At 35.4% G+C, this 24,976-nt stretch overlaps 2 protein-coding genes across 5 annotated transcripts in view; one reads left to right on the top strand and one right to left on the bottom strand.

Moving 5' to 3' along the window:
• Positions 1 to 24,976, top strand: part of alpha-Est2 (alpha-Esterase-2) — a 120,005-nt gene that overhangs the window by 46,098 nt on the left and 48,931 nt on the right. For 2 of the 4 annotated variants that reach the window (XM_073964471.1, XM_073964473.1), the window contains exon 1: positions 18,944 to 19,395. The exons of 1 other annotated variant lie outside the window; for it this stretch is intronic. The gene's annotated coding sequence lies outside the window, so the exon portion shown is untranslated. Of the gene's footprint in view, positions 1 to 18,943; positions 19,607 to 24,976 lie in introns of those variants that run through there. One more of the 4 variants, XM_073964472.1, reaches the window with a different exon arrangement.
• Positions 96 to 18,261, bottom strand: LOC141391342 (esterase B1-like). The gene is made up of 5 exons (XM_073964250.1): positions 18,199 to 18,261; positions 1,600 to 1,754; positions 1,116 to 1,182; positions 772 to 960; positions 96 to 599 (listed from the first exon to the last, which is right to left on the bottom strand). The coding sequence occupies exons 1-5, from the start codon at positions 18,259 to 18,261 to the stop codon at positions 96 to 98; spliced, it is 978 nt and encodes a 325-aa protein (XP_073820351.1).

Genomic DNA, 24,976 nt, shown 5'->3' with positions numbered 1-24,976 from the left:
AAATAGGTCCTATTGTTCATCATCGAGTCCGAACGGCGTGTCTTACGAAAACACTTCTTGGTAAATTATTTTCCCTTTATCTTAGAATTACATTTTTAATACAAATATTCTTTGGTGTAAAGACTATCCCACACACTCAACTTATCGTTGATTGGTACATACATAAACGGGATTTCGTCATTTATGTTCAGCAGTTTTAATGGTTTCCTCAGATCACTTCCAACATTAACTGGTTCCCATTTGGTTGGTGCAACTTCCTTGCAGTTTGGATTGGAGGAGAGGGCAAAATTGTACCACATACCCACCATGCGTTGAATGCATTTGTATTCTCTCGTTGTTGGTGATAATTTCTCGGCATTGATGTTGTAAAACAAATACGATATCTCATCGGCGTGACAGACGCCCTTAACAGAACGACCACATTTCAGATTACGAAAATGATTAAAGAATTTCGAATCAAAATCAAATCGATAGTAGTAGGTGGGTGTTTCTCCGGCATAAGCCGTACGAGCTTTAATCGCCCGATGAATGCCATGCCAAAAAGTTCGTTCAGTCATAAGGTGCAGAAATTCAGAAATGGTATTCTTGGCATGAGGATTCTTATCGCCAAAATATAATTTTCTCAATTTCAGACCCATTGCTTTTGTTATTGTAGGCATTCTTCAGGTCATCCGGTAGTAAATTCATAAAATCACTTAACTCGTTAACTATGTAAGGATGCCTTATTTCATTGGTACATCATAGTCCAGGAGATGAAAGCATCCCCTATACTGCTCCATTTATAACACACTCCTCAGATTCATAGGGTTCAATGGCAGGACCAAAGGCAAAGAGCAGATTAATAAATTGTTCTTCTTTTGTTAGCAACGACCTATCTTTTAACACCACGCGTCGGCGACGTTGTTTGGCCAAGTATCGATGAACCGTTGCCTTGTAACCAATGTGACAAGCCATGCGATACTTTTGTCATTGTTAAAGCCCAGCGATTGGGGTTCCAGATTGTGCAATTGCTATGTGGAACAAACCCATTGTACGTGGTTGAAGCGCCACCAGAACTTACACTAATGTTACTTGGTTCACCATTGATATTGTGTATGTTCTCTTTGACCATTGGCCATGGTTTGAACTTTTAAGCCGACATTGCCAGGAATTTGCAAATCAGGATCATCAAGGCTCAAAAACCTTACTAGGCGTTTACACCAGACAGTTTGTCTTCAAATACAACTCTGATTTACTAACACATACATACATTTGTCGTTTGTCTCCCAGCTGTCCATCATTTTTTCACAGACAGTAAGGAAGACAAATTTTTGGCATTTTTGTAAAAACAGGTGAAATAATAATTGAAATGTGTTGAAAACAAAAGAACATGGACGTAAACAAAATATGTGAACGGAAAACAAAAAGAAATCGACGATTTTCATTCAAAATTTTAAAACTGTTTTTGCAGTTGTCGGGCCGCCTACGTCACACAGGCAAGTTGTGGGATTTTGACAATCAATACATGAAGTCAACTGTCCTGTCATTTGTAAACGCAGGGTTAGGAGAAAATGTTGATATTATCATCTCATAAGAATTGCAGAATATAGGATGGGTTACTCACCAAAAACACCTAAGCGATAGACAAATGTTAACTGTACCACATCACGTTGCATAAAATAGGCGGGAGCATAAATATCACGAGACGCTTCTCCAAATTGGAAACCTCCTCCGTAGATCCACACCATGACTGGTAGGGCTTTGCTGTTGGTCAGCTAAACAATAAATAATGAAAACTTAATCATTTAGTAAAATTAAGGCTATGCAATTTCTCATAAAATGCTTCTGCGTATTTATGTGTAAACAATTTGTAGATACAAAAACAACCCATGTACATATATTGACAAATACGAATATGTACATATATGTAATCGAAGGTCAAGCATGGCCAGCTTCAACAGGACGAATTTCCAGTTTATGGGTAATTCGGGATATGAACGAGAAAGGTGCCAAATTTGGGGTGCCCCATTATCCCAAATCTGGTAAATTCTCATTTTGCAACTTTCTCTTTTCAACCGTTCTCTGTTCAAAAATAAAATTTTTAATTAGAATGAAGCGTAGTATACATATGTACATTAGGGCTATAACCAAAAAAAATACCACCACATAACCGTGTAGAGCATGGAAAACTATTATCAAATACGGCGTCATTTTTTCTCTATCGCGAAAAAAGTTTCCGCACCAAATGCATTGAAGTTCAGTAATGAATTTTTTAATTTTAGCTGTTATGACAACAAATTTGCTTTTAATCAAAATTTTTATTTTTTTGTAATCTAATTTAAAATCATTATCAAAGCGTTCTGGACCAATTTGTTCTCAAATCGCGCCATTTCGAAGCATATTAGGAACTTTTGATACTATTGCAATTTTTGCTTTTTCTTTATAAACTCGTGAATTTTATGTTTATATTTTTTGTACCAACCGGACAAAAGAATATGGGGTCATTTGCAACGAAGTCGCGAAAGTTACAGGCTGTTTTTGTAGACTTTGTACCACCAGTACCACTTGGGGAATTTTGTCCTAATAATGAAAACGCGTTTCTAAGATCGATTCGACGAAAAAAGTTTCCGCTCCGACTGTAATTACTAAAACTCTTTTGATATTTTTTCTACTTATAATTTTAAATTTGCTTTGTTTGAATAAATATTCATAGACAAAAAACAATTCAAACAGGCAAAGTCATTAAAAACTGTCTGTAACTTTCGCGAATTTGTTGCAAATGACACCATATTCTCTTGTCCGATAGGTACAAAAAATATAAACATAAAATTCACGAGTTTATAAAGAAAAAACAAAAATTGCAATAGTGTCAAAAGTTCCTAAAATGCTCCGAAATGGCGCGAATTGAGAACAAATTGGTCCAGAACGCTTTGGTAATGATTTTAAATTAGATTACAAAAAAATAAAACATTTAATTAAAAGCAAATATGTAGTCATAACAGCTAAAATTAAAAAATGCATTACTGAACTTCAATGCATTTGGTGCGGAAACTTTTTTCGCGATAGAGAAAAAATTACACTTTTTTCATAATAGTTTTTCATGCTCTATACGGCTATGTGGTGGTATTTTTGATATTTGCAAAAAAGTGCAAAAAGTTATATCCCTAATGTACATATCAGCAAAAATTTCTAAAATTGTCTTTTCCATTTCAAAAAAATCAAAAAAAAAATTGATACTACATCTATGATTTTTGGTACATAGATTAAGACAAAAATCGTCATTCCAAATCTGTTTTCGTTACCAATTTTCCTCGTTGCGCGCAAATGATATGACCGTTTTAATTATGCTAATTAGAAAAAATTCTAAAAAAATCGCGGCTTAATATATTAAGCTGTTATATCGTATTTTCGTTAACTGAATTCTCACCCTTTGCGATGATGCAAAAAAAATTCGAAAAGTTTCAATGGATTCGCGAAAAACTAAATTTGTTTAATAATTTCACGTATTTACAAATATATTTTTGAAACAACAGCGCTTATATTTACAAAAAAAATATATAAAAAATTATAGCAGCACCCAGACATTGTGAGGAATAAAATTAAACCTAAGTCGGGAAGTTTGGAGCTATAGTATTCATGTTATTTGCAAAAATACAAAGATAATATGACTAAAAAAATAAAAATCATGTTATTCTAATTTTTTTATGGTTTTACAGGAAAGGTTGAAGAAAAAATGTTTGAGTTCTTCGTCATTTTCGTCCAAATTTCACGCAATAATGAAGATATTCCGTTGCAACAAATTTTTCGCTTATAGTTTTCCTATTGGCGAATATTTTTAGAACATTATATTAAATCACAAGGAATTCCAATTGTAGCATAACATTAAAATAATGTTATATTGAATGTTACAACATTTGGAACGCATACAAACCGCGTAATAGTGAAAATGACGTGATGCGCATCCGATTTTCCAGCACAGCGAATCAATCGCTTTTGTTTGATGTACAGTTTGTGAAATTCTATTTGGCGGCCACGATGTTGCATATTAGGGTGAAAAAAACAGTAAAATGCCCATAATTTCCACGAAGTACATTTGCATTTTATGCGCATCCGATTTCAATGGTCATCATTAAAAAATACACCATTCCATGTCGTTTCAGTGCGATCCATAAAGAACCGTGGATGTAGCATCACACACTATTTTTAGAAAAAATCGGTTATATCTCCGGATTAGCGATAGTTTTGAAATATACGTTTTCGCACATTTTAAACAGGCATATAGCTCTATTTATTTCACAAAAATTACACTTCCAAAACGCGTTTCAATGCGCGCAATTTTCAAAAACATTTTTAGCAGATTTTCGAAATTTGAGGGGTATTATATCCGCCGATCTAGTGGACGGATTTGGACGCGCAAAATCTTGTTAGATTCAGAACGTAAAAAAACTAAATTCACGCGGGTTTCCACTGAAATCGAATGACATTTGTAAATTTTGAATCCAAAAAACTTTTTTTTAGAAAAAAATACGCACAAAAATTTCGACTTTAATCTGAGATTGTTGTGAACCTTTGAAGGCTACACGCCCGAGTTATACATAAAAAAATGCGTAATCGCGAGTACTACAATCTCATAATCAGTTTTTAAACGAGTACAGTTGCGTGTCCCTATTAGAGCAAAAATTCAAAAAACCCAATTTTTCAGTCTTCAAAATGTCAGCATCCGTTTGAGATTGATGCAGTGGTTATATTAAAAAATCACACATTAGAAACTTCATCTCTGAAGTGTATTCTTTAACTTCTTCTGTGAACATTATACTCCACATTGTATTGTAAAGCCCCTAATTGAAAATTGACTTAAAAAACTCGTTTCCTTCAACGACTTTTTCCTATTCTTTTACATTAAAACGACCACAGCTTCGGCTCAAATGATTATGTTAAGAAACCCATCGGTGAATCGGGCTAAAACAGTTTATTTTACCGAAATTCGTTCAAAACATAAGTTAATTTTCTACAAAAAGGTCGATATATGTTATCGAAGGACAGACATGGCCAGTTTCAACATGATGATTTTCCAGTTTATGGGTAATTCGGGATATGAACGAGAAGGGTGCCACTTTTTCTGTGCCCCTGTATCTTAAATCTGTTAAATTCTCATTTTGAAACTTTCTCTCTTCAACCGTTCTCTGTTCAAAAATAAAATTTTTTATTAGAATGAAGCGTAGTATACATACATAAGTATTGGACAATCTCAGAGAATCGGTAATATATCTAAAAATACCATAGTTTCTATACATTTCGCACCATATCTTCAAAACCGTTAATATTTTTCTTAATACTTTTTTATGGAGAAATATTCAGTGGAATGTAATACACAACTATTCGGAACATGCCATTGCTGTGAAATGTCTCAATCACGTTTTTAGTATATTTTTCAGTGGCAATTCAATAAATATGTCAATAATGTGGTGAAATCCCAAATGCGAGATAAACTGTTGGTGTGAACAGTGTTTGAAATACGCGTTGTAACAGTTATTTGGTTCAACTCCCAATAGTTTAGCTGATACCGACCAGAATTCCTGAAATTATGTAAAATTGTCTATGTTTGATCGATTTTGATTCCGTAAAAGGAGTTTTTCTTATGTGGACTCTTCAACAGATAAGTTCGACTAGTTTGGGGCTTCAATATTGCTAAAGTCAGCAAGGCCAAGTTTCAATTCGTTTCTAAGATAAGGTCGTGTGGGTAGTCCAAAAACGGCCGTGGTGCCAGGCAAACTTAAGTCGTGCGTGAACGGATAATGCAAGATCGCCGCGTTGAATACCGTAAGATAGAGGCAACCTTGGGCATGTGTTCCGCCTACTAACATTTGATATTGTGTAAACACCTGGCCACAAAAATGACATTTTCTCGTTAGATCCGAAACCGAAACCAAACAGAAATCGACGGTTTGGGTCTTCGAAAGCGAGCCAAATCCAACGAAAGTTGTTCATGTAAGAAGCATTTCGAAGCAAAAGGTCGCCTGTGTCTTTTGCAAAACTGACCGTGTGGCGACTATACGGCTTGAGAAATTTAGGACGGATAATTCTCAGTGGTACACTACAATGTGTTTGCCTGATGTCTCCTGATAAATTCGAAAAACGAACAAGAGAAGACGAATCATTCTAAATAATGACAATGCGAGCTCTCATACATCGAATCAAACCAGTGCACAGTGGTCCCACTTGTATGGAAAAGAGTGCCAAAAATAGTTCTAATTGAGCTACCGCCTCCAAATTTTAAACGTAGGTTTATAACAAGCCAACAAAATAGAAAACCATTTTTAGTGGATGTAGGTCCATATTTGGGTATAGCTCCCATAGAAAGGTACCGCCCGATTTGTGGTATTTTGACGATTTTAGCCAAATTAACCAACCGATTTGGATGTTGGATTTTGAGTTCTGAGTGAATAAACTACCTCCTTGGAAAAAATATTCAATATAGGTCTACGTTTAAGTATAGCCCCCATATAAACGTACCTCCCGATTTTCGAAATTTTGACGATTTTACCCACATTTTCCAACCGATTTGGCTGTAATTTTGCATTTTGAGTTCTGAGTGAGCAAAATACCTCCTTGCTAAAAATGTACAGTAAAGGTCCAAGTTTAGGTATAGCTCCCATATAAACGTACCTCCCGATTTTCGGAATTTTGACGATTTTACGGGCGTGGTGTAAGAGGAATAACTTTGCGGGTGGCAGATGGGGCAGCTGGACTTTTTTTAATCGTAAACTAAAAAAAAAATTACGAGACTCACAAATGCTCACAACATTAGTAAAACTCAACATAAATTAATTGTAATTATATTAAAAATTGCAGAAAAAGTCATTTATTAAGAATTTATTTTTATTGAAGTTAGAAAACGAATTATGAATTTGTTTTTTCGTAAAAACATTGCCAATGCCATCACCTATAAGTTTCATTTTGAAAATTGCACATTGACCACTCCAATTTTTTATAATTTTACTCATAACCTACGAATGCTTTGAGGATGTTTTTAATGCCTCACATACAAATCACAACTTCTTCGATTTAACTTGGCGTATAAACCGCTGTAAATTTACAAAAATAAGGCTGGATGTTAAAAATTTGATATGTTTAGAGAATATTTATTTCAATCGCAATAAAATTTGTAGCCATCAATTTTTCGATTTTTGTCCACGGGCGGAACCACTGTGCAGTGCCTGTATCCACCGTACAGTTCTGAAGTCATTGGATTTTCATTTGATTCCAGCGTATCATGAAAAAAGGCCTAATCCAAGATTTTCTTCACAAGAAGATGCTTTAAAAGCGTTCAAAACACATGTTTTGGAGGTGCTCAGTCGGAGTGGAAAAAGTGAATCAACTGTAATCGTGCTCGAATTTTCAAAAACCCAGCCTTATCTGAGACAACTTTCGACAAATAGTGACCCAAAGCCAAAATTTCAAGATTCTAGCTTCAGCCGTTGATTACACTGCTCAACAAAATTGAAAAAGTTGAATGTTTCAACCGAAGTTGTTGTTGTTTCTAAATGAAATCGGCGAGCTATTTTCAAATCTGGTCAGGGGTTTTCTTCATCAGCTCTTGTTCTTGAGATATAGCTCAAAATCGGTTTTTACTAGTTATACCCTCAGCCTTTAGGCTATGAAGGGTATATACACTTTCATACGGGCAAAATGTGCCTCATCGAAATAATGGTTTTAGACCCCAAGTATGTTTGGACGAAATGTGTTTCAGACAATTTGGAGTCGATTGAGCAATGTCCGTCCGTCTGTCTGTCTGGCTGGCTGGAGCGCACGATAACTCTCGAACGGATAAACCGATTCGGTTCAAATTTTGGCTTTCGTAATATTTTACCCAAACTTAGTTTAAGTTCGAAGATGGGCTATATCGGTCCACTCCTTCCGGTACTCCCCACAAAATTTCGGAAAAGTTCAGTTTAGGGCCAGCTCTCGAATCGCTTTGATTTTTGTTTTAGCAGCTTGTATTCACTGCCCTCCATACGACGGTACAAGTTTCAGCAGGGGCAAAACCATACTTCCCGAGAGAATAGCCTAAAAGTTGCAAAAAAACCCTATGACACCGTGTGAGGTGGTTGAAGCGCAAGATAACTCTCGAACGGAACTGCCGATTCGGTCCAAAATTTGGCCTTAGTAATATTTTGTCCAAACATAGTTTGAGTTTGAAGATAAGCCATATCGGTCCACTCTTTCAGGTACCTCCCCCACAACAGTTCCAAAATGTTCGGAAAAATTGTTCGTACGGTAACTCTTGAAGGTAGTTGCCAAATTGGTCTATACTTTACACATCCTAATACATCTACCAGATATAGATCAGGTTCAAATATGGACTATATTTGTCCACTCCATCCCGTACCTCCCACACAAAATTTCGGATAAGTTCACTTTAAGACCTGCTATGGAATCACTTTGATTTTTGTTGAGACAACTTGCATTCGTTGCCTCAATTACGATGGTAAAAGTTTTTTTAGGGGCAAGTCCATACTTCTTGAGCAAACAGCCTGAAGAGTGTAAAAACCCCCTATGGCACCATATGTTATGGCTGGAGATCCACTTCTATAACGGTCAATGTCTATCCATTCCTTTTAGTATCTTCTACGCAAAACTTTTGATCTTTAATCCTAATCAACATTTTTGTCGGTTCAAACGCCCAAAATTTTTAAAACCCCCTAAATACACACGTATTTTGGGAAAAAAGTTGTTTCAATATACACAGGCTGAGGGCATATCTCTGTCGGCAAAACCGACTGATACTTTTTTACTTGTTTTACTCAGAATTTCGTTATTGTCGGATACAAACAAACATTTTTTGCGGGGTTTTCGACACTAATATATTAAGAAGATGTTATACGTTCGATACAAAAAGTTTTTTGAAATAACTATGGCGAATATACACTCCACGTCAGTAGAATAGAACACCTAAGTTTTTGTTAATGTTAGCTTATTTATCCCAAAACGAATGAATCTGCGTTTTTAATCTTGTGGGGATTTAAAGTCTATGATGTTCCGTATCAAACACAGAAAAAAATGTGTTTTCTTTCAGTCGATAAAGCAAGGCTTTCTTATCACTTTTACCAAAGAAAACCTTTAAATTATTCCGCGGGCACCGAAATAACAGCGTTAAAGGGTTTAAATTGACATATATTTGAAACATCTCGGAATATCAATAGGAGTCGCGCAGTTTTGTCATATTTCTTCACAACAAGATAGAATATGACACAGACAACCTCGACGGATACAATCGAGTGCTTCGGATGCTGATAAGATGGAACATTATCAAAATAATTATGAAAAACGTCAAAATTGCTTATAAAAACCATGATGTTTTGTTCTATAAAATGGGTTTTCCGCGAAAAAGTCTGCCGTTTAAAGGTTAGGAAATATGCTCCAGATTTAGAGGAAAATAATCTGATATGAAAACAACCACTATTTTAATACACTGAGGAAATTTTTGCACATTTTTCAAATTGAACACACCCTTTGGACTTCGAGTTTTATATGTGTTCTTTTTTCAGTGTCCGCGACTGTTATCAACAGTGTTATGCTCCAATATAAATGGACCAGGTTATGCTCTCTATACCGGATTTTACGAATTAGTTGTTTTTTTAACTGAACTCGCAAATGTAAAAGCCCCGTTTTCGCGGGAAAACACAGTCATTGAAATTGAAGTTTTAGGTTTCGTATGTTGTTTTAAAAAGTACTAAAATTTTCCTCAGTGTATTAAAATAACGGTTGTTTTCGTATCAGATTATCTTCCTCCAAATCTGGAGCATATTTCCTAACCTTTAAACGGCAGACTTTTTCGCGGAAAACCCATTGTATTGAACAAAACATCATGGTTTTTATAAGAAATTTTGACGTTTTTCATAATTATTTTGATAATGTTCCATCTTATCAGCATCCGAAGCACTCGATTGTATCCGTCGAGGTTGTCTGTGTCATATTCTATCTTATTGTGAAGAAATATGACAAAACTGAGCGACTCCTATTGATATTCCGAGATGTTTCAAATATCTGTCAATTTAAACCCTTTAACGCTGTTATTTCGGTGCCCGCGGAATAATTTAAAGGATTTCTTTGGTAAAAATGATAAGAAAGCCTTGCTTTATCGACTGAAAGAAAATTCGGCGTTAATATCTCAAAAATTCGCGAAAATAATGTAACTGTTCTATCCTGATGACCAAAAATAAATGCCTATTTTTCGTAGTACTATCGGAAAATTGATCAGAAAATCATTTCGCGAAGAGCTAGAAACACATTTTTTTTGTGTTTGAAACGGAACGTCGTAGACTTTAAATCCCCACAAGATTAAAAACGCAGATTCATTCGTTTTGGGATAAATAAGCTAACATTAACAAAAACTTAGGTGTTCTATTCTACTGTCGTGGAGTGTATATCAAAAAAAAAAAAAAAAATATAGAAAACATACGATGAATTTTGTAAAAATTGCATATTTTGAGTACTTTAAGCTGTAATTACGTCATCGGGGGAAGTCATAGGAACTTCATATGGCATTCCGGATATGCTCAGGGTGTCTACTATATAGTCCTGTATTCAAATATATAATATAAAGTTCATAGCGCCCACGATTCGCCCATAACCTAAAAATCGAAAAGAACAAGAGCTGATGGAGAAAAACCGTGACCAGATTTGAAAATAGCTCGCCGATTTCATTTAGAAACAACAACAACTTCGGTTGAAACAAAAGTCGTGTTGACCAGTGTTATCAATCAGTTAGTCATCATTACTCAACTATGTATTATGTAAATAGTCCAGTCAAAATAGACAAAGCTGAATTTTAGTGGAAATCTTGGGTTTGCCATTAGAAGTAACGCCCTAAAAGTCCCCATCGATCCCATGTGTGCAAACGAATTTATTCAGGGTCAAAGGTCATTTTTGGTGGGCTTATTCAGTTTTTTTATTTTTCTCAAAAACGGTAAGTCCTATCAGAAAACAACTAAAGTAAAAGTTGTAGGATTAAAAATTGTCTATAAGAACGATTCTTATGACTTTTCACTAGGAGTCGCCATTCTTGAGATATCGTGATATAAGTGTTAAATTACACATGTGAAGAAGTAAGTCGCGTAAGAACATCACGAGGGGGACAGGTTGAAATAACAACTTTATGTGTTAAGTATTTCCAGAAGCTTTCAAACCATACCCACAGTAATCGGTTCAGTAGGATCGGTTCTAAATCTGGCTTTCCGGGTCAAATAACCAGCATCCGGTTCGCTGTTCCACCGCCCATGAAAATTGCACATTTCCATAATCAGCAAGGCAAACACTACCTTATAAAAATCGGAGGGTTTTCGTTGCGGTCATTCACTTTGGGCTTTCGATTACGCATGTGGGTTAAATGGGCTATTTTTGCATAAAGTGATTCTAACATAGAATAACTTTACTAAACACACTCCGATTTTGTTCTAATTTTGTTTTAAAGATAAGTATAATTTCGCTCTTCAAGGAAACATATATTTTTTGGGGAGACAAACCCGGTTACTGCGGTTATTTTAGCCGTTTCACCTGAATATGTGCGATGTTCCCTTGTAAGTACATATAATATATGTGTTTTTAGAACCGCTATATCTCAAGAATGGTTCTTGGAAAAAATTATTCATACCAAACATGTGGAGATTTGCTCTAGTCACTTTTTGACTAGACCCACCGTTTTCAAAAAAAAAAAAAAAAAAAAATCCGAAAACCTTAAAAATCACTAAATTTTGACCATTGACTCGAATTATTGTTTTTGCACACATGGCATTGATGGGGACTTTTAGGATATTGCTTTTAATGGAAAACCCTAGTTCACCACCAAAAACTCAGCTTTGTGGGCATTTTTGCTATTTCAATGTCTATTTTGACTGGACTAAAATATAGATTAATGGCTTTTCATAACCTATATCTAATTTAAATACTTACATACATACACAATCTTTGAACTAATAATTGCAATTAATATTGTTACACGTGTCTATTAAAAAAATGCTATTCATTCTCTGCATGCAGTGACTGTGCATAAATATATCTGTTACCTTTGCATTTTATTTATTAACATTTAATCTGTTCATCTATCATCTATCCTTCCAAATGGTGACTAAAAATAAAATATTAGCTACTGAGAACTATTATTACCCAGATAGCATTTAGAAGACTGTTTTTTCAAAAATCACATTGAGGAGTCTTTTTAGAGTCCTTTTGGTGATCAAAAATTGATTAAGTCGCTTGTGTGATCAGAAAGGGACTCGAAAGTGACTCCCTGTAATGATTAAAAAGAGTTCAATTTAAAATACAACAACAAATGTGTAGCAATCACAAATAAATCATTGAGGTGTTTAAAATGTGACAATTTTTTGTTATTTATTGTCACATTTTGATCATTTGGAAGATTGAAAAATGCTTAATCAAAAAAGGGTCATACAGGTGTTTGAAAAGTGATTATAATTATGTATACTCTGATCATATTTTGAACAGTTAGGTGATTAAAAACTGATTGTTTTGTTTTATTTTTATTTGATTGTAATTATTTATAAATAAAAAAATGAAATTCTCATATACACTTTCTACAAAATTTTGATATAAATGTAACGTATAATATTAAAGGTACAGACAAACACAACACAACAGGTTTTGCCAAGTGAAATGAAGAAGCAGTATACTAACCACCAAGCAACATAAAGGATAATTAAAAGACATAACAAAGCAGAAAAGACTATAAAACAAAGGAAAGAAACAAAGAAGAATAAAAAGAAAATTTTTTTAATTTATTTCGTCTAACAAAAAGACTCGTAAATGACTCCCTAAAGACTCATAAATGATTATAAACATGACTCTAAAAAGACTCGAAAAAGGGTCCGAAATTAATCAACAAAACACCAATAAATGATTGAAATACGACTCGAAAAAGACTCATTTGTGATTTGTTTAGAAGAGTCGCCTGAGGTTATGTTTTCCTACCGACAAAGGAGTCATTTATGATCAGAAAATGAGCTCATATTCTAGCTTTTTAATCGTGCAGTGGGATCAAAAAAGACTCGAATTTGATTAAAATTTTCAAAAAATGCTGACTGGGTATAGCATAAATTGTAATAAAATGATTGAAATTCTGTGGTCTATTTTTTGTTAAAAAATATTAGTTTAAAAAAAATATTAGTATTTGTACATCGAATGGCATACTTAATTATGGAATAGGTTTTACTGAATTCCCTTTTGAAGACTGCTTTGAGATGTGAGTTTGGGGTCACATATGTAAATAAAAAAAGTAAAAAAGGATCAGTCGGCATTGCCGACAGAGATATGCCCTCAGCCTGTGGGGATTGAAATACTTTTTCCAAAAAAAAAAAAAACATATGTATATTTAGGGGTGTTATCAACATTTTGGGCGTATGAACCGACAAAAGTATGGATAGGATTGAAGCACAAAAATTTGCGGGGATAACGATAAATAGGGCTTCTTTTATCACACTAGCCTACGAAAAAACATAATATCGCTGTAAACAGGGCCACTAGGAAACCCTTCGTCAAAAATTTCCAAAGGATCCTCGAACAGACCCTTAACCACACAAAAATGTTGAACATTTGTTTGGGTGGTACCACAAGGATTGGACAGATAGGGCCCAAATTTGAACATAAACTATGTTTCGACAATATTTAGAGATCCAAAGTTTGGACCAAATCGGTTGCTACGTCTATGAGAAATCGCGCGTACCATTTTAGCGAAAATTTTCGATTTTTTGTGGGGGAGGTACCGGAAGGAGTGGACCAATAAGTAACACCTTCGAATTTCATCTAATATTCGAAGAAATATTATATTTTTTGATATTTTGCCTTTTTAGGGCGAAGATCATTTTTTAATGATTTTTGTTAATTTTCTCGTTTAGAGTTAAGCTTGATGATCTGAAATTATTTGCAAGTGAAAAAGGAAAGCCAAGGACTCGAACCCACATAGTCACCAAATTACGTTACCTGGTTTCATTGGTGGTAAAGCAAATCTTCGGACGTATCGACTATGTAGTGGCTTCTCTGTCCTAGAACTTATCTTTTTTCCAATGCAAATGTGTTTTTGTACATTAACGCGGATACTTGGCCACAGAAATGTATTTTCTTCATGACAAACGCTTTTTGCGCTGACTTTGAAGTTATGAGTTGGCTTTGAACGCTAACACGGCATGACAAATTTTTTTGATATGTTTTTCAAGGACGTGGGTTCAAATCCGAGCCGGGCTCAGCCTGTATCCAAAGCAGGGTTTCGGAGTCGGAGTCGGAGTCGGAGTCGAGCAATTTTGCTGGAGTCGGAGTCTGAGTCGAAAAAAATAACTCGACTCCGACTCCGGGCAAATTTTTTCCACGTTATAGAAATATAACATTAAATTTGGAACAAGAACAATTTTTTAAATCATTATTTATTTTAAAAGAAAGGTATAAGAAAATATATATGCAAATTATGTATTATACTAAGTAAAATGACAATACACAGGATATTTACTATCCTCTGAGATCGAATTAAGATTGGACACTTAACTTCTTTCGTCAGATTTCTTACTGGTCTTCTCACAAAGATCTACTGGTATTCTCATCTTGTTTTTAATGAGAAATCATCCTTGTTTTCTATTAAAGACACTGTGGTCTCTATGGGAAATCTTACTGAATACCCTGTGACACAAAATGAAAGTTAAGATCTGGGGGAGGACAATTCTTTTTGGACTTGAAATCCCCAATTGAGAACCCCAAAGGATCCCATAGGATTCATTCATTTCCCGTAGGAAAGTGTATATACCCTAGTTAGCATAAATGCTGGAGGTATAAAAAGAAGAAAATTTATTTCAAATTTTTATTTTATTGGACTAGCCATAATACACAATCTGAAAAGCACTTCCATTTAGTTGAGTGTTAAATGTGAACTGGATGCCAACAGTGGTTAATATTTTTGACTTTCTTTTCCAATAGTTTTATATAATCTATAGTTCCAATATTCACTATCATTAATAATGCTAAGTATTTCTCAATTTATTGACGGCTATAACTTGACAATTCTTTCTTGTCGTTCAAATCCAGAATAGATGTATTATGACGCTATTTAAATACGGATCTCGTTGGTTAATCACTTTTACATGAACTATTTCTTAGATAAATATAAACTGACAGAATCGAAAGAAACAAATCACATTTCATCCCGTTTTAGTTTACTCCTTTTTTATTTATAGGCTGCTAAAAATTATCGCGGAAATAACATAAATGTGTCACCTAGGCGAAGGAAACAGTCGTGATGAAGTGAACCACGGAAGTTATTATACATATCTATTACGTTTTTAAGTACACTCTTTTAGAGAACTTATACTTAGCTGAAATACTCAGGAATTTCCGTCTACCATAGTTTTGTCATTTTAAAAACGGTTCGATTTCCAAGCCAGACAAAGTTGCTTGGACATTGTGTGAAGGCTTAAGTTTTGCTAGTAAAATTGATTTGGGTGAATACACAAAAGTGTTTTACTTTTGCGGAGAAGGTAGCTGAAGGAAGGAACTGACATAGTTAATTTTAGAAATGGATCCGATTTTCGGAATAATTCCTTTCTATAGTTATCGCGTCCACCAGCCATTTTAGTTGGCCACAGTAGGATATGGAGGTTTTGGGTCATTATGCCAGGAAGCATGGACTTCCACGAAAAGTAAAATATCGCTGTACAATATACCGCAAGGAGCCCCTTTGGTCAAAATGTCCATAGGATCCTCGAACAGCACTTATGTTGAAGTTTTGTGATTAAAGTACCCAAAGATGTTATCCCATATAAACCTTCTTGGTACTTGATATACGTTTAGAAGTCATTTTACGATTTGTAAAGTTTCGGTCAAATCGGATATTTGAAATTTTGTATGGGATCTATCAGAAGGCGTGCACTAATATGGAATAGCTATTATCCCAGCAAAATGTTCGATGCCAAAGATGCCATTCAGTCATGGGTGCAAGTGATCTGGCATGTCATCTTTTTAGCATCTTCATCAATAAATTTTATATGAGCGTGGACCCCAAAATATGCAATTCATTTGTGGATCCAAAGCATGTCATTTACACCAATGCTTTGACATGTCATTTTCACCAATGCTTTGGCATGTAATTTTCACCAAACATTATCATTACGATGACAGTTTTAACAACGCTCGTAATAATTTCGAGTCTCCGACAACATCAAGCCTATTGTACATAATTTATCTTATATATTTAGAAAAATGTGTATAAATAAAAACACAAAATTCATCTCTATTGGGTCGATGGAATGGGTTCAAATGCTGATGAAAAGATCGGATCTCTCACGACTTCCTTTGCATTGGTTCAAATGCTAATGAAAAGATCGGATCTTTCACGACTTCGTTTGAACCAATGCAAAAGATGCCATGAAATCACGTCATCGCATGGAACCCCTTCCTTCAAATTTGGTTGGGTATGAGATCCAAAATTTGGACCAAATCGGTTTACCCATTCTAGTGTTATCATGCGCCCAAGCCGACCAGACTGAGAGAAAAGCGGATGGACTCGGCCAAATTGATTCCAAATAGTCTGTAGCGGACTAGTTAAACATATGTGGAGATTAAAATTTTTATAGTTAACCTTAAGGCTAAGGGTACTATTATACAAATACAATACAAATTACAGATTTTTATTAAAGTATATCGAATGTTTGAGCACTATTTCCGTTTACCATTGTTTTCAGATACAACTGTGTTAATGATAGTCAGGCTTAATCTCATAGTCTTTGTTTTAATATTTTATTAAAACAACTTTAATTTATTAGTGGGAAAAATTGGCGATGTTTACCAAGGGGTAAGGCAGGGAAGACTATAGTTTCAGACCTCGCCACAGATCTTCATCAGTTCCCTTGTTTCTTTTGTTTTTCAACAAGAAACTTTTTATAACCAAGTGTCAATTGCTAGCGCAAATAGATACGTGCGCAAAGAAACACTCTGATCGAGAATTTCTTTGGCACTACCAAAACTCGAGCAACTTCACTTGCAAACAAAACCAAATCTTTCCCACTGCTATGCGTTCATCCCAAGTAAAAAACGCCGACCCTCCTAATTGTGAGACCGGGCACCGTCGAAATGTTGTTTATTGCTGTAGTAAGCAATAAGAAATAAGTTATGTGTTTTTTCGTTGAGAATCAACGAACGCATAGCAGTGGGAAAGATTTGGTTTTTTGCAAGTGAAGTTGCTCGAGTTTAGGTAGTGCCAAAGAAATTCTCGATCATTTTTCCAGTTTATTTATTGGGATTTGGTTATTTTTAATGTATAGGAGGATCGGAAAAACACAAAAACACTCATATTGTGATGAAAAATAGTAAAAAAAATCTCAACATTTTGACCATCAATTTCCCTGCAACTGGTCGTATTTTAATTCACAGGAAAGCTGAAAATATCTCTCTCCGTTCAAAAATTACTGAATTTCTCCGTTCAAAAGTAGCAGAATTGTTTTCGAGTTTATATTAGAAAACTTTCTGATTTCGCTAGATACGTCCATAAAATTTTGCAACAAATTCGGAATGAATTCGTAACAAATTCGGCAACTAGTGCAGAGATTCTGACCGAATTGGGAAATAACTCTTAAAAAATGTTTGCGGGGTATGTACAAACGTTTTTTTGTGTTCTCTATTGTTTTTGTTGAAGCAAAAACAATTTTTGTTATTGTTTTGTTTTTTCTTTTTGCTTACAGAGGGACTATTTGCGAACATAAATTATACTCCACAACATGAATGGTCAGTTGGCTGGCCTATGAAACCTAATCGCAATGATGATAATTCAACGAATAATAATCAGCTCATTGATCCAGCATTGACTCCGTAATATTTGCTGCTGCCACGCGAATTCCAAGTGTCGTATTTGCAGGCGGAGAAGCAGCGCGTGAGAGCGATTGTGTCCGGCAACTTTATTTCGCTCAGTACTCACATTCAGCTTTCGTTGCCTATTCAATTGTGTGTGTGTTTGATTTGCACTTGTTCTAAAAAAAAGTTGTTTAGGTCGTATACGTACGTCTTATGTCGTGTATTGTATACGAGTACGACAAACTAAAGCACTCTGTTGTTGCACTATATCTCTAGTAAGAGATAGTATTGTTGGGATGAAGATTTTAACGATATACATACATATGTTTATATGTACATTTGTAGAGCTTTTGTTGTTGTTCCTATTGACGTAATTACATAGTACTTCGAAGTGACGTTTTTATTATTTTTGTTGTTATTGTTGATATTACTGCCAGTCATGTTATTGGTTCTAGTTTTATTTTAGTTTGTTTACAAATTTCGTTTCGCATTGCTGGTTCATAGAGACAGTGGCTCACAGGTAACGTTTTTTATTGAATAATTATTAGGTCATTATAATGGAAATATAAACTTATTTTTCTCTGCCAATACAAGATTTTTTTTTTGTAAATTTAAAAAGTAACATTTTTAGCCATTTATTTTGTAGTTTAAGGTTTATTTGAGTCTTCAAAATCAAGAACTGGGGAGTTGTAGAAAAGTGGACCCTAGCAAAGGCAGTAAATAGATTTTTGTACCCTCAACCTTAAGACTAGTGAGGGTATTTACACTTTCATAATGATCAAACATGTTCATCATTCAAATACTGGTATTAAAATCCCAAAAAACTTCTTAGAGAATATAGCCACGTCAATCCACATGTCAGTCTGTCCGTTTGAGTTGTGTGATTGAAAATATTTTTTCAGAATATAGATCAAGTTCCAGCAAGGACGTGATAGAAAAAATTACGTAGTGTCCTGGATAAATTAAGTGTAGAGCAAATAGGACCGAAAAACGGCATCTAGTGTCTTCAAACTCTCAAAGTATGTAATTTTCCCAGTTTTTTTTTCATATGTTGACCCATATATGAGAAACTGTCGAATTTGTCGTAACATTGTATATAAACAACACCTTAGACCATTCCAGAAAAAAATTATAAAATTCAAAATGTTTCACATAAGACAAATTTAAAAAAGTTTAAATCCCCAATATGTTTCTCCTACTGGTTCACTGTGGTGCACAACAATCTACTCCGGGGGGGAAAACACTCATTTAAGGAAATCAAAACAACAGAAACGCCATCAGCTACAAACATAGAACCAAACACTAATATCTGACAGTCCCAAACCAGACACATAACGTTTGCTGTTTTATTTGTTCTCGCGTTCGCTACGGAACTATTTTACAAGCATTCAAATAAACAACAACATCATGTCCCACACTTAGACATTCAGTAAATGTTCGACGTAAACTATTTGCTTAGATATACATGAACGCGCTAAAGTTTGAGGCTAATGGACTACTATTAACTGGCGGGACACTATTGTATTGAACTTTGCCTAAATGACCGCTGGCTCATTAGGTCGTAACGATTATCTGGTATGTGGGGGCAACGATCGACTGTAGTGCGTTAGTGTTGAAATCAATGGGTTAAGTAGATCTAATCATCCACGAGAAACAATGACAGGTTGTTGATAGAGTGGATTCTATTATGCGGTAGTCTGTAATTGAATTCCTGTAACATGTGGAGAATTAACCTAAGGATTGAAATACATATTGTCATACAATGAACAGAAATTTCATTGCATAGGTAATAGAACGCTTGTTGTGTTTGATAAGTGTTTTTATACCCTTCACTATAACATGGAATGTATAAATAAATTTGCTATTCCGTTTGTTACACATCGAAATATTCGTCGTAAACTCTATATCTATTGGGATTTCTGAGTGAAATCGGACATTTTTCAAAAAGTGGTGTTTGACTTCCATTATTTTTTGGTTTATTGATGCTGCTCATCAGCAAAACATTTCAGTATTTTTTCTTTTGACTAACGGTTCCAGATGTATCTCGCCTTGAAAAAGTCGAATTTTGCAAAAACTATGTGCAAAGAAATGATCGTAACATATTTGATATTGGTCCAAGCCGAAAAAAAACGTTTTTGTATTTTTGTTGTTGTTTTATCCGAAATCTAATAAAAACAGAAAAATATTTGCACATTGGTCTTGGCTGCAATTTTCGCGATTTAAAATCAATTTTTATCAATGATAGTACTCTTCGATTTTCTTGAAATGTTGCTACTACGTTTAATTACAAACATTTTAAGTTCTATTTGGTAGTGGAATTCGAATGATTACTACTTTTTCTTGAACATTTGAAACATTTGTTATTTTACCAAAAAATGAAAAAGTGATTTTTTTAACATTTGTTTTGTACTTTTTTTTTTTGGAAATTTTTGAAAATGGTTTAGCTTTTATTGTACCAGCTGGACAATAAATTATCAAAATTGATGATCAAAACCTTCAGCTTGGAAAGTTTAAAAATGGGCATCCACAACCAAATAGGAATTAAAAATTTTGTAATTAATACAAACAATTTTCAAGAAAATCGAATAGTACAATCATTGACAAAAATTGATTTTAAATTATAAATCGCGAAAATTTCATCCATGACCACTGTGGAAAAAAGGTTTTTTTTATTTGGACCAATATTAAAGAAAATATGAGTATTTCTTTGCACATAGTTTTTCGATTCGATTCGACTTTTTTTTAACGCGATATCTCTGGAACCGTAAAGCAAAAAAAAAAATTGAATATATACTGAAGTGCTCTGCTGATTAACGAATCTGCACCTGGAATGTACGCACTATTTATAGAGAAGGTGCAGTTTACGCATTTGGCAGATGTACTTGAAAAGTACAAGGCTGACATTACTGCTATACAGGAAATACGATGGAACGGAATTGGCGTCACAACAACACCTAAAGGTGACGCACTGTATTATAGCTGCCATGACACAAAGCATGAGTTTGGTTGCGGATTTGTAGTTTGTCGGAGGTTAAAACATCTGGTCTCCAGCTTCACCCCAGAGAATGAAAGACTCGCTGCAATTCGATTAAAAGCAAAATTCTTCAACATCAGCTTTATTTGCGCTCATGCTCCCACTGAAGACAAGGACAAACAGACCAAAGATATATTCTACAAGCACTTAGAAGAAACATATGACCGTTGTCCTGCCCATGACATTAAAATTGTTCTAGGCGATTTTAATGCCAAAATTGGAAAGGAGAATATCTTTGGCCCAACAGTCGGGAAATTCAGTCTTCCCAGTAAAACATCTGACAATGGTATGAGGCTGATAGACTTTACAGCTGCAAGGAACATGGTAGTTAGCAGTACCAGATTTAAGCACCTCGATTTTTATTAGGGCACCTGGCTGTCGCCAGATCACAGAACAAAAAATCAAATTGATCACGTTGTGATAGATGGAAGACATGCATCAAGCGTGTTGGATGTACGATCGTTCCGAGGTGCAAACATAGACTCGGACCACTACCTTGTTGCAGCAAAGGTACGTACCAGATTAAACGTAGCAAACAAAGTGCGAACAGACACAACACGGAAGTTGGACATCGGTGTAAGCTGCAATCACAACAGGTAGCCACAGCATATTCCACTCAACTGGCCCAACTGCTTAATCAAAGCACTCCTCGTACCGATAACATATCAGGACAGTGGCAAAACATTGCCCACTCCATGCAAACAGCCGCAAAATCAGTACTTGGATACCAGAGACCTCCACCAAGGAATCCATTGTATGACCAGGAGTGTCCTGCTGCTACTGAAGAGAAAAATGCGGCATGTAGGGCTTCTTTACAATTAGTAGCAATGCGTAGCGCACGAGAGAGGTATCGGGAGAAGAGGAGAGAGGAGAAACGTCTTTTCCGTAGGAAAAAGAGAAAGATGGAAAAGCGGGAGTGTGAACAAATCGAGATGTACAGGAGACAGAATGAAGTCCGAAAATTCTACCAAAGAGTGAAACATCAAAATGATGGCTTTGGAACTGGCACATCCTCCTGTAGAGACCAGCAAGGTAATCTGGTAACTGATACAGATAGTGTGCTAAGGATATGGAAAGAGCATTTTTCCAAACTGTTGGTATCCAATAGTAGCGAAGTCGACGAAGATACCACAGATCCAATCCTAGAAGATGGTATTGAATGTATACCGCCCGGCCAAGATGAGTTAAAGACATCAATAAACCGGTTTAAAACCGGAGGCGACACGCTGATAAGGTGTATGCATCAGGTAGTTAGCTCCATCTGGCAGGAAGAACGCGTACCCGACGATTGGAACCTGAGCATCCTGTGTCCGGTCCATAAGAAAGGAGATAAGACTTTATGCTCCAACTATAGGGACATAAGTCTTCTCCCTATCGCCTACAAGATAGTGTCAGGGATATTGTGTGAACGACTAAAGCCCATGGTCAACGAAATAATTGGACCATACCAATGCGGCAAGTCCAGAATTAACCAAATATTTACCCTGCGGCAAATCCCGGAGAAGACCCAAGAGATACAGATCGATACCTACCACTTTTTTGTCGATTACAAAGCAGCCTTCGACAGACCGATACGTTCAAAAGTATTCTAAGCCATGTCTGAATTTGGTATCCCCGCAAAGCTCATTCGGCTTTGTAAAATGACTCTAAATTACACAAGATCTTCAGTTAAAATAGGAAAGAACCTCTCCGAAGAGTTTTGTACCAAAAGAGGTTTCAGGCGAGGAGACAGCCTTTCGTGTGATCTTTTCAACATCCTGCTAGAAAAGGTCATACGGGAGGCAAACGTCAAAGAAGTGACACAATCTACATCAATAGCCACAGGTTAATTGCTTATGCTGATGATATAGACATCATGGGACGATCAGTAAAAGAAGTAACCGATACCTTTATGAAGGTCGAAGGAGAATCTGATAAAGTGGGTCTGGCGGTAAACGGCGAGAAGACCAAGTTGATGGTGTCGACGCGCAATGCGTCCATTGAGATCGGACCAACTGTTGAAGTTGGTTCCTATAATTTTGAGGTAGTAAAATACTCCGTATACCTCGCCACCGTCGTAAACACAACAAACGACATCAGTTGTGAAATAAGAAGAAGTACTGTATTGGCCAACAAATGCTACTTTGGCTTAAGTAAGCACTTTAAAAACAAAGCCACAACTCGTCAAACAAAAAAAAAACGCCTTACAAAACACCGATACTACCCGTGCTGATGTATGGTTCCCAAGCCTGGGTACTTGCGCAAGCAGATAAGGCCGTGCTTGGCGTGTTTGAGAACCACAAGCTGTATCTGCTATACAACGACATCAATATAGTTAAACGTATCGAGATGTAGCGATTGTGTTGGCTAGGCCATATAATAAGAATGAGCGATGATGAACCCGCTAAAAAGGCGCATAAATTCGAACCACATGGCGGTGCACGGAGAATTAGCAGGCCAAAGAATAGATGGCGCAAACAAGTGGATGAAGAGATGACAAGGCGCGGTATTCCAGAAAGCGAAGCACTAAACAGATTAATTGGAGATATTTTCTTAGTTCGGTCTATGAAACAAATATTCTGTAATGGGCCAGCTAAGTCAGTAAGTAGATTTTTACAAAAAGTTTTTATTTTCTTAAACAGTGAAAATATGGTAAATTTCGTCTGCCATGCTGTATTTTATTCAGAATGTATTTGCATATTTTTACTAAAACGTTTTATTTTATTAAATAGTGATAATATTTTTGTAAAAAAATGAGCTATTTTTTTTCAAAATTTTTTTTCGTTTTTCAGAAAATTTTTGCATATTTTTGCAAAACTTCAAGTAGTTTTTTAATTTTTTTATACATTTTAAATAAAAATTTTATTAAAAATGTAATTAAGTTTTAACAAGTACAAAACATTAAGTTCGACCGGACCGAACTTTTTATACCATCCACCATGAAATATTCTGAACTAGAATGGACAAATTAGTTTGCTGTTAGGTACAAAAATTGTTCGACAGATACCCCAAAAGCCTAAATATGGTAAAAAAAATGTCTTCAATCTGTTTGTAGTTTCGGGACCACTGAGAACCTCTAACGTCAAGTTTCAGATAGTTCGTTCAAAAATTTTAGCTAAAATCCCTAAAAACCGAAAATCGGGGGTATCGTTATATGGGGGCTATACGAAAACATGGACCTATGTTAATGGGTTTTGGTGGAGAAATGTTGAGACCACTGAGGACCTCAAATGTCAGAATATTTAGCTAAAATCCCCAAAATACCGGTATAAGTGGGCTATACCAAAACATGGACTTATCATGGCAATTTTCAGTGGAGAAGTTTTTTGGTCGTTGATAATCAGAACATTAGAATCTTATCTTGATCAAGAATATATATACTTTATATAGTCGCAAATGATTAATTTGAGGTGTTACGAGCAGAGAAACAAACTTAATATACCCTCCATACTATGATGGAGAGTATAAAAACGGACATAACACCCATTGTGAGTTATGTCAGCCCGGGGGTCGGACCTTACCTAAATACTAAGTCGATATAACCATGTCCGTATGTCCATCCGACTATCTGTTAAAATCAAGATACAGCTCGAAATATTTAAAATAGAGCTTTATAATTTAGTATAGAAGTTTCTATTACTCCTAGAATGTTCAGTATTGAAAGTGGTTTACATCTGTCTACGTTTTGATATAGCCCCCATACAAAAATCTCGTTTTTTGTGGAGGAACTAGATAATTCTGGAACAACCGAACCTAATCATAGAGCCCCAATAGCACAGCCCTCCCGATTTTAGGTATTCTTAAGGCTTTAGCGTCATTATCGAATCGAATTGGATGACATTTGGTATTTGGTCTTCGCTGGGTTTTGAAAACATCAGACAGTGTAGGACCACGTTTTGGTATAGCTCCTATAAAAGGGTAATACCCGATTGATTTAAGATTTTTTGAAGAAGGCACAATTTTCTACAGCTCAATTTTAGGTATTTCGAGAGTTTTTAGTTAAATTTTCGAACCGAGATTGCTGTAATTTGGTATTGTGTGTATAAAAACAGTTACTGGTGGAGGATATAAAAAGTTCGGCCCGGCCGAACTTAATATCATTCTTATTTCTTTCCTTCTCTTGCGGAATATACGCTGATTGTG

This window comes from Musca autumnalis, unplaced genomic scaffold, assembly GCF_047663935.1.
Source record: "Musca autumnalis isolate F117 unplaced genomic scaffold, ASM4766393v1 scaffold_1, whole genome shotgun sequence".
Classification (NCBI taxonomy): domain Eukaryota; kingdom Metazoa; phylum Arthropoda; class Insecta; order Diptera; family Muscidae; genus Musca; species Musca autumnalis.
Note: the sequence above shows the minus strand (reverse complement) of the source record. Positions and strands in the feature narration are given on the sequence as shown.

Excerpts from the sequence above, each read along its gene's own strand:
- LOC141391342 (XM_073964250.1), bottom strand. The coding sequence starts at position 18,261 with ATGACTGGCAGTAATATCAACAATAACAACAAAAATAATAAAAACGTC. Across the intron at positions 1,183-1,599 it reads CGCTTAGGTGTTTTTGGTGA|GTTTTTGAGCCTTGATGATC; the intron begins GTAACCCATCCT and ends ACGCCTAGTAAG. Across the intron at positions 600-771 it reads AGTGTGTTATAAATGGAGCA|AATCCTCATGCCAAGAATAC; the intron begins GTATAGGGGATG and ends TTTGGCGATAAG.